The sequence below is a fragment of the Pristiophorus japonicus genome, chromosome 1 (assembly GCF_044704955.1).
Source record: "Pristiophorus japonicus isolate sPriJap1 chromosome 1, sPriJap1.hap1, whole genome shotgun sequence".
Lineage (NCBI taxonomy): Eukaryota > Metazoa > Chordata > Chondrichthyes > Pristiophoridae > Pristiophorus > Pristiophorus japonicus.
In genome coordinates, this window is record NC_091977.1 from 443,427,343 (window position 1) to 443,437,401 (window position 10,059).

General features: G+C 52.4%; 1 protein-coding gene across 1 annotated transcript; it reads right to left on the reverse strand.

Annotated features, from left to right (window-relative positions):
* Positions 1-6,800: 6,800 nt before the first annotated feature.
* Positions 6,801-8,539, reverse strand: LOC139268129 (putative uncharacterized protein FLJ44672). The gene is made up of 2 exons (XM_070886195.1): positions 8,263-8,539; positions 6,801-7,444 (listed from the first exon to the last, which is right to left on the reverse strand). Exons 1-2 carry the CDS (start codon positions 8,537-8,539, stop codon positions 6,801-6,803), a joined length of 921 nt encoding a protein of 306 aa, XP_070742296.1.
* Between the last annotated feature and the right edge of the window lie 1,520 nt (positions 8,540-10,059).

Here is a 10,059-nt window from a genome sequence, read left to right on the forward strand (position 1 = left end):
ATTAAGTATTTTTAATCTAGATTACTACTTGTCTTTTTCAATGGCTAATCTGAACCTTATCATACTATGATCACTGTTCCCTAAATGTTCCCCTCCTGACACTTTCTCCACTAGACCCATCTCATTCCCCAGAACCAGATCCAGCAATGCCTCCTTCCTCAGTGGACTGGAAATGCACTGATCAAGAATGTTCGCCTGAACACACTTCATAAATTATCCACCTCTCTACCCTTTACATTATTACTATCCCAGTCTATAATAGAATAATTGAAGGCCCTCATTATCACCACTCTATAGTTCTTGTGCCTCTCACTAACTTCCGTGTAAATTTGCTCCTCTATATCCTTCCTGTTAGTTGGTGGCCTATAGAATACACCTAGTAGTGTAATGGCACCTCCATTGTTTCTTAACTCTAACCAAATAGATTCTGTCCATGATCCCTCCAGCACATCCTTTCTTAACAACACTGTAATATTCTCTTTAATCAATATTGCCATCCCACCCCCATTCTTTCCTTCCTTATCTTTCCTGAACATCTGAAAGCAAGGAATTTATAAAAGCTACTCCTGCCCTTTTTTGAGTAGGTCTTCGTTATTGCCGCGACATTATATTCCCTTGTGGCTATTTGCACCTGCAGCTCACCAACCTTATTTACCAAACTTTGTGCATTTACACACATGCACTGTAAGCCTATTTTAGACCTTCTTGCATTCTCTCTCAGTCTGGCCCCACTAATACTGTAGTATTTCTTATTCTAGTGCTATCTGTCTCTCCCAATCCTTTGCACACCTTATTTCTCCTATCTAATGCTACAATCTGGTGCCCACCTCCCTGCCAAATTAGCTTAAGCCCTCCCCAACGACACTAGCAACTTCCCCCCCCCCCACCCCCATGAGAATATTGGTCCCAACTCTGTTGAGGCACAACTTATCTGGCCTGAACAGGTCCCACCTCCCCCAGAACCAGTCCCAATGTACCATAAATCTAAAGCCCTTGCTCCTGCACCATCTCTCCAGCCATGCCTTCATCTGCTCCATCCTCCTATTTCTAGGGGGCACATTTTCAGAATAAGGGGTTGCCCATTTAAAATGGAAATGAGGGGAAATTTCTTCTCTCAGAGAGTCGTGAATCTTTGGAATTGTCTACCACAAAGAGCTGTGGAGGCTGGGTCATTGAATATATTTAAGGTGGAGATTTTTGAATGATAAGGGAGTCAAGAGTTATGGGGAGCAGGTAGGGAAATGGAGTTGAGGCCAAGATCGGATCAGCCATGATCTTATTGAATGGCGGAGCAGGCTCGAGGGGCCAAATGGCCTACTCCTGTTCTGATTTCTTATATTCTTATATTCTTATGTTCTATACTCACTAGCTCATGGCACCGAGAGTAGTCCGGGGAACAGTACCTTTGAGGTCCTGCTTTAATCTATTTTCTAGCTCCCTAAACTCTGCCTGCAGGATCTCATCCTTCTTTCTACCTATGTCATTGATACCGATATGGACCACGACCTCTGGCTGTTCACCCTTCCCCCTCAGAAAGTTCTGCAGCTGCTCAGTGACATCCTTAACCCTAGCACCAGGGAGGCAACATACCATCCTGGAATCATGTCTTCTGCCACAGAAACGCCTGCCTGCTCCCTGAACTATTAAATCTTCCTCCTCCACCTCACACCCACCCACCCCCTTGGTACAGCTGAGCCACCTGTGGTGCTGTGGAATTAGCTCTGGCTGTACTCTCCAGAGGAGCCATCAGCCTCACCAGTATTTAGAATTGAATACTGCTTAGAGAATGAGATGCATTCAGGAGACTATCTGCCTATTGCTCTTTATCTATCTAGCAGTCACCCACTCCCTCTCTGCCTGCACACTCTTAAGATGTAGGGTGAACACCTCCTGAAACGTGCTATCCATGTAGCTCTCAGCCTCACGGATGCACCACAACGATGCCAGTTGCTGCTCAAGCTCCGAAACCCGGAGCTCGAGCATCTCCAGCTAATGACACTTCCTGCACATGCGATTCTCCAGAACATGGAAAGCATTCTGGAGTTCCCACATGGCACAAGATGTGCATTCCATGGGACTGAGGTGCCCTGATATGTCTCTATTTAATAAACAATTAACTAACTTAACAGAAATAAACGCAAGACTTAAAAAAAACAATCACCGATCAGTTCCTTCCCTTGTACTGATGTCACTTTAGGTTTTGTTACCTCGCTACCTGACGCTTGTGCTCCCTCAGGGCTCTCGGGCCTACGTTTATATCTGGCTGCTCCTTGTGCTCTCAGTGTAGTTGCTCAGACAGTCAAAAGGTGGGAAGGATCAGTGCTGGAACCACAGTTGCTCACTATTTACATAAACTGTCATGTATTCAACCAACATTGTAACCCATGTATAAACTGACCTAAGTTGTACACCGTGAGAACACTGACCACTAGGAGGGAGACACTCCGAACCTGGACCTTCAGGTATAAAAGGGGAAGCTCCACCCACCTTCATCACTTGAGTGCTGAGGAATAAAGGACAGGTCACAGACTGACCTTCTCTCAAGCATGGGCCTCGTGTGCATTTATACTGTATAGTAAGGACGTATCAATGGCGACAAGAAACTGGGATTTAAACCACGCGAGCATGGCCACTAGCAGAACAGACGAGAGCTACTGTGTTAAGGAATGGTTGGGACAGAGATTCAACATTGTTAAAGCAGCACACAGTTCTCCAGGCAGACAAGGGCAGTCAGGCATGCCCCAACATGTAGTCGAACCCAGAGAGGGAGTTCGACAGAGACAATGGCAAGCTGAACAGCGATTCACGCCATTGCAAGGGACAATGCGGCCAGTAATGGGGCCATCAACACCTGTTAATGGTGCACTCAAGGACAATAACAGGGGCAGTCAGGGACGATCGACTGGCAAGTGACCTTTTGTTTCAAACCGCAACTCATGCTGGAGGCGTGGAGGCATACATTCAGCCGGAGTTTGCAGAGATGAGCAAAATACCTGCAGAAATTGCAGAAATGGACACTGGGGGAAATCGCGGAAGCTGAAGTTCAGCAAGTTCATGTGGAGCACGTATACAGTTCATACACCAGGACGCCACCGATAATGATGAAAGTGCTCCTCAAAGGCATCCCAGTATCAATGGAGTTAGACACGGGTGCCAGCCAGTCCCTGATGGGTATCAAACAGTTGAAAAAGTTGTGGGCATCCAAGGCCAGGAGGCGAAAATTATTGCCGATTGATGCACAGCTACGGACTTACACAAAGCAGATCATTCCGGTGCTAGGCAGCGCCACGGTAGTCGTGACCCACAAAGATTTGGAGAACAGGTTGCCACTCTGGATTGCCCCAGGGGACGGTCCCGCACTACTGGGGAGGAGTTGGCTTGTTGTCATGAACTGGAAATGGGGCGAAAAAATGTTTTTGGTTGTAGTAGACGCCTACTCCAAATGGATCGAGTGTGACATTTTAAATTCAAGCACATCCTCTGCCATGGTAGAAAGTCTACGGGCAATGTTCGCCGCCCACAGTCTACCGGACATCTTGGTCAACGACAATGGCCCGTGCTTCACAAGCACTGAATTCCAGGACTTCATGGCAGGCAATGGAATTAACCATGTTAGAACGGCACCGTTCAAGCCGGCCTCAAACGGCCAGGCAGAACGAGCAGTGCAGATAATCAAACAGGGGATGCTCAGATTCCAAGGGGGTTCCCTACAAACCGCTTATCACGCCTCCTGTTGGCCTATAGATCCCGACCACACTCGCTCACAGGGGTTCCACCCGCAGAGCTACTAATGAAAAGGACGCTCAAAACCCAATTATCTCTTATACACCCCACCATGAAAGAAATTGTCGAGAGCAGGCGCCAGTCACAATATCACTACCATGACAGGAATGCGAGGGCGCGATGTATTGATGTAAATGATCCTGTTTTTGTCCTCAACTACGCTGCAGGGCCCAAATGGCTCGCAGGCACTGTGGTTGCCAAAGAGGGAAATAGGATTCTGGTCGTTAAACTTACCAATGGACAAATTTGCCACAAACATGTGGATCAAACAAAAAGGAGGTTCAGCAACCCCATAGAAGAAGCAGAGGAAGAACACGATATAGAGTTCACTCCACCACAGGTGACCGAACACCGGAACCAAAGGGAGGAGAATCCAGTCACTGTGGGCAGTCCGGACAGGACTGAGGCACTGCAAACAGCAGACACTCAGGCCAGCGCCCAACAACCGGAGCCCCAACTCAGGCGCTCTACAAGGGAGCGTAAACCACCAGCGAGACTCAACCTGTGATCCCAATAAGACTTTGGGGGGGGGTGATGTCATGTATTCAACCAGCATTGTAACCCATGTATAAACTGACACCGTGAGAACACTGACACTGACACTCCTAACCTGGACCTTCAGGTATAAAAGGGGAAGCTCCACCCACCTTCATCACTTGAGTGCTGAGGAATAAAGGACAGGTCACAGACTGACCTTCAATCAAGCATGGGCCTCGTGTGCATTTATACTGTGTAGTAAGGACGTATCATAAACAATTTGGACTTGTGAATCGGGCGTAGAACTTTGAAATTTGCAGACGCCACCAAATTGGTGGGTGTAGTTAATACAGAGAAGGACTGCAACAAACTACAGGAAGACATTAATAAACTTGCAGAATGTGCATGTAATTGGCAAATGAACTTCAATATAGATAAGCATGAAGTGCTACATTTTGGTAGGAAGAATAAGGAGGCCACATATTCCTTGGAAAATAAGTGCTGAAATGGGGTAGTTGAGCAGAGTGATCTGGAAGTACAAATGCACAAATCACTAAAAGTAGCAACATAGGTGAATAAGTCCATAAAAAAACAAACAAAGCACTGGGGTTCATTTCTAGAGGCATAGAATTAAAAAGCAGAGGGGTTATGTTACACTTGTATAGAACTTGTACAGAACCTTGGTTAGACCACACTAGTAGTACTGTGAACAGTTCTAAAAAGAATATAGAGGCACTGCAGAAGGTGAAACATTTTTTTTACTAGAATGATACCGGAACTGAGAGGTTATGGGCTGGATTTTCCGGACTTTTGTGCTCCGGGTTTCGCCCGGAGTGGCGTGAAAGGCAGCGGTGTGGTCCCCTGTGCACTGTCGCGATCCTCAAGTCGGGTTTTGAGGTGGCGCTGAGTAGGACTGCCGGGAAGAGCTGAGCCGGGTTTGCAATGACCCTGGTTGTGACACTGGCACACGTTTTGACTCTTGCCCGATCCGTCCGCCCAGAAGTGCGCCCAGGATGACCGCTTGGGAAATCAGACTGGTCCAGCCATGCCGGCAGCGCAGAGGAAGGTAATGTGCTGTAAAAGTGTTTTTTGTTTTTAATTTTTGTGCAATTTGTGTTGCGGTGGCGTGGGCAATGTATTAGGAATGTTTTGCTGGTTTATTTTTAGTATTTTTTCCCAGGCCTCTCTTGGAGCGCTCCTGGGCCAGCTCTTTAGCTCGGGGGTTCCCATCCTTGCGACATGAGAGATGTACAATGCCTCCCTTAGTGTTGCGCCCCCTGAAGCAGGGTCCGGATACCCAAACTTACATACTAAAGCGCATACTGTTCCCGTCCAGTAACTTTCCCGCCCCACCTCTGTTTTCGCCCCGGAAACAGAAAAGCCTAAAATCCAGCCCATACCTATCAGGAAAGATTGAGCAGGTTATAAAAGCATAAGAACATAAGAAATAGGAACAGGAGTAGGCCATTTGGCCCCTTGAGCCTGCTCCACCATTCAATAAGATCATGGCTGATCTCATCCTGGGCTCAGCTTCACTTCCCTGCCCGCTCCCCATAACCCTTTACTCACTTATCGCTCAAATATCGGTCTATTGCCACGTTAAATATATTCAATGAGCCAGTCTCCACAGCTCTCTGGGGCAGAGAATTCTACACATTTACAACGTTCTGAGAGAAGAAATTCCTCCTCATCTCAGTTTTAAATGGGCGACCCATTCTTAACCTATGCCCCCTCGTTCTAGATTCCCCCATGAGGGGAAACATCCTCTCTGCATCTACCCTGTCGAGTCCTCTCAGTATCTTATATATTTCAATAAGATCACCTCTCATTTTTCTAAACCCCAATGAGTATAGATCCAACCTACTCAACCTTTCTTTGTAAGTCAACCCCTTCAACTCAGGAATCAACTTAGTGAACCTTCTATGAACAGCCTCCAATGCAAGTACAGGTTGAGTGTCCGAAATCCAGCAACCTCGGGACCGAGGCCGTTCCGGATTCCGGGTATTTCCGGATTTTGGAACGTCTTTGCTTGGGCCAAAGTAGGTAGGGTCGGCAGCCGAGGTAAGGGGGCGAGGTCGGCCCACCGAGGTAAGGGGGAGGGGGGGGAGGAGGGAGGAGGCCGGGGCCGGGGCGAGAGAGGCGGGGGCAGGGGCGACGTTGGGCCGAGGCGAGGTCGGGTCGCCGAGGGCCGGTGCGAAGTCGGGCTGCGTGAATTGCAACGAAGTCGGGGTGTGTGAAGTCACGGTGAAGTCGGGACCGGCAAAGTCGCGGCGAAGTCGGGCCGGACGTCGGGCCACCGAGGGCCGGGGCGAGGTCGAGCTGCCGAAGGCCGGGGCGAGGTAAGGCCCGGGCGAGGTCGAGCTGCCGAGGGCAGAGGCGAGGTCGGGCCGGAGCGAGGTCCGGCCACCAAAGGCCGAAGCGAGGTCAGACCAGAGCGAGGTCGGGCCGCCGAGGGCCGGAGCGAGATCGGGCCGGAGCGAGGTCGGGCCGGAGCGAGGTCGGGCCACCGAGGACCAGAGCGAGGTTGGGCCGGAACAAGGTCAGGCCGCCGAGGGTCGGAGCGAGGTCGGGCCGGAGCGATGTCCGGCCACCAAAGGCCGAAGCAAGGTCAGGCCGGAGCGAGGTCGGGCCGGAGCGAGGTCGTGCCGCCGAGGGTTGGAGCGAGATCGGGCCACCGAGGGCCGGAGCGAGGTTGGGCCGGAACAAGGTCGGGCCGCCGAGGGCCAGGCTGAGGTCGTGCCACCGAGGGCCGGAGCGAGGTCGGGCCAGAACAAGGTCGGGCCGCCGAGGGCCAGGCTGAGGTCGGGCCAGAACAAGGTCGGGCCGCCGAGGGCCAGGCTGAGGTCGGGCCACCGAGGGCCGGAGCGAGGTCGGGCCAGAACAAGGTCGGGCCGCCGAGGGCCAGGCTGAGGTCGGGCCAGAACAAGGTCGGGCCGCCGAGGGTCAGGCTGAGGTCGGGCCAGAACAAGGTCGGGCCGCCGAGGGTCAGGCTGAGGTCGGGCCAGAACAAGGTCGGGCCGCCGAGGGCCAGGCTGAGGTCGGGCCAGAACAAGGTCGGGCCGCCGAGGGTCAGGCTGAGGTCGGGCCAGAACAAGGTCGGGCCGCCGAGGGTCAGGCTGAGGTCGGGCCACCGAGGGCCGGAGCGAGGTCGGGCCAGAACAAGGTCGGGCCACGGAGGGCCAGGCTGAGGTCGGGCCAGAACAAGGTCGGGCCGCCGAGGGTCAGGCTGAGGTCGGGCCACCGAGGGCCGGAGCAAGGTTGGGCCAGAACAAGGTCGGGCCGCCGAGGGTCAGGCTGAGGTCGGGCCACCGAGGGCCGGAGCGAGGTCGGGCCAGAACAAGGTCGGGCCGCCGAGGGTCAGGCTGAGGTCGGGCCACCGAGGGCCGGAGCGAGGTCGGGCCGGAGCGAGGTCGGGCCGCCGAGGGCCAGGCTGAGGTTGGGCCACCGAGCGCCGGAGCGAGGTCGGGCCGGAGCGAGGTCGGGCCGGAGCGAGGTCGGGCCGCTGAGGGCCAGGCTGAGGTCGGGCCACTGAGGGCCGGAGCGAGGTCGGGCCGGAGCGAGGTCGGGCCGCTGAGGGCCAGGCTGAGGTCGGGCCACCGAGGGTCGGAGCGAGGTCGGGCCGCCGAGGGCCAGGCTGAGGTCGGGCCGCCGAGGGTCGGAGCGAGGTCGGGCCGCCGAGGGCTGGAGCGAGATCAGGCCACCGAGGGCTGGAGCGAGGTCGGGCCGGAGCGAGGTCGGGCCGGAGAGAGGTCGGGCCACCGAGGGCCAGGCTGAGGTCGGGCTACTGAGGGTCGGAGCGAGGTCGGGCCAGAGAGAGGTTGGGCCGCCGAGTGCCAGGTTGAGGTCGGGCCGCTGAGGGTCGGAGCGAGGTCGGGCCGGAGCGAGGTCGGGCCGGAGAGAGGTCGGGCCACCGAGGGCCAGGCTGAGGTCGGGCTACTGAGGGTCGGAGCGAGGTCGGGCCAGAGAGAGGTTGGGCCGCCGAGGGCCAGGCTGAGGTCGGGCCGCTGAGGGTCGGAGCGAGGTCGGGCCGGAGCGAGGTCGGGCCGCCGAGGGCCGGAGCGAGGTCGGGCTGCCAAGGGCCGGGACAAGGCAGGGCCAGGGTGAGGTCGGGCCGCCGAGGGCCGGGGCGAGGCAGGGCCCGGGAGAGGTCGAGCTGCCGAGGGCTGGGGTGAGATCGGGCCGGGGCGAAGTCAGGCCGCCGAAGTGGGGGGAGTCCAGATTTCAGAATATTTTCCAATCCCCCGCCACGGATTGGCCTGGTGTCCGGATTCCGGAACATTCCGAATTTTGGAACTCCAAATATCGGACGCTCAACGTGTATATCATTCCTTAAATATAGAGACCAAAACTATACGCAGTCCACTAGGTGTGGCCTCACCAATACTCTGTACAGTTGTAGCAGGACTTCTCTGCTTTTATACTCCATCCAATTTGTAAAAAGGCCAACATTCCATTTGCCTTCCTGATTACTTGCTGTACCTGCATACTCACTTTTTGTTTTTCATGCACAAGGACCCCCAGGTCCCTCTATACCGCAGTATTTTGTAATTTCTCTCCATTTACATAATAACTTGATTTTTTATTTTTTCTGCTAAAGTGGATAACCTTACACGTTCCCCCATTATACTCCATCTGTCAATGATTTGCTCACTCACTTAGCCTGTCTAAATCCCTTTGCAGATTTTTTGTGTCCTCCTCACAACTTGCTGTCCCACCCATCTTTGTATTATCAGCAAACTTGGCTACATTACACTCGGTCTCTTCATCCATATCATTAATGTAGATTGTAAATAGTTGAGGCTCCAGCACCGATCCCTGTTGCACCCCACTAGTTACCGTCTGCCAATCGGAAAATGACCCATTTATCCTGATCTCTGTTTTCTGCTAGGTAGCCAATCGTCTATCCATGTATATTATCCCCAACCATATGAACTTTTATCTTGTGCAGTAACCTTTTATGCGGCACCTGAATGAATGCTCTCTGGAAATTAACATACACCACATCCACTGGTTCCCCCTTAGTCAATGGGACTAAAGTCAGATAAATCCCCTGGACCTGATGGTTTGCATCCTAGGGTCCTAAGAGAAGTAGCAGCAGGGATTGTGGATGCATTGGTTGTAATTTACAAAAAATCCCTGGATTCTGGGGAGGTCCCAGCAGATTGGAAAACTGCAAATGTAATGCCCCTATTAAAAAAGGAGGCAGACAAAAAACAGGAAACTATAGACCAGTTAGCCGAACATCTGTGGTTGGGAAAATGTTGGAGTTCATTATTAAAGAAGCATTTGGAAAAGCAAAATTCGGTCAGGCAGAGTCAGCATGGATTTATGAAGGGGAAGTCATGTTTGACAAATTTGCTTGAATTCTTTGAGGATGTAACAAACAGGGTGGTTAAAGGGGAACCAGTGGATGTGGTGTATTTGGACTTCCAGGAGGCATTTGACAAGGTGCCACATAAAAGGTTACTGCACAAGATAAAAGTTCACGGGGTTGGGAGTCATATATTAGCATGGATAGAGCATTGGGTAATGAACAGAAAACAGAGAGTCAGGATAAATTGTTCATTCTCGGGTTGGCAACCAGTAACTAGTGGCGTGCCGCAGGGATCAGTGCTGGGACCCCAACTATTTACAATCTATATTAACGACTTGGAAGAAGGGACTGAGTGTGAAGTTGCCAAGTTTGCTGATGATACAAAGATGGGAGGAAAAGCAATGTGTGAGGAGGACACAAAAAATCTGCAAAATGACATAGGCAGGCTAAGTGAGTGGACAAAAATTTGGCAGATAGAGTATAAT

Coding starts and splice junctions, on each gene's coding strand:
- LOC139268129 (XM_070886195.1), bottom strand. CDS start 8,539: ATGTTCCGGAATCCGGACACCAGGCCAATCCGTGGCGGGGGATTGGAA. Junction 7,445..8,262: donor CCTCGCTCCGACCCTCAGCG/GCCCGACCTCAG, acceptor GCCCGACCTCAG/CCTGGCCCTCCGTGGCCCGA.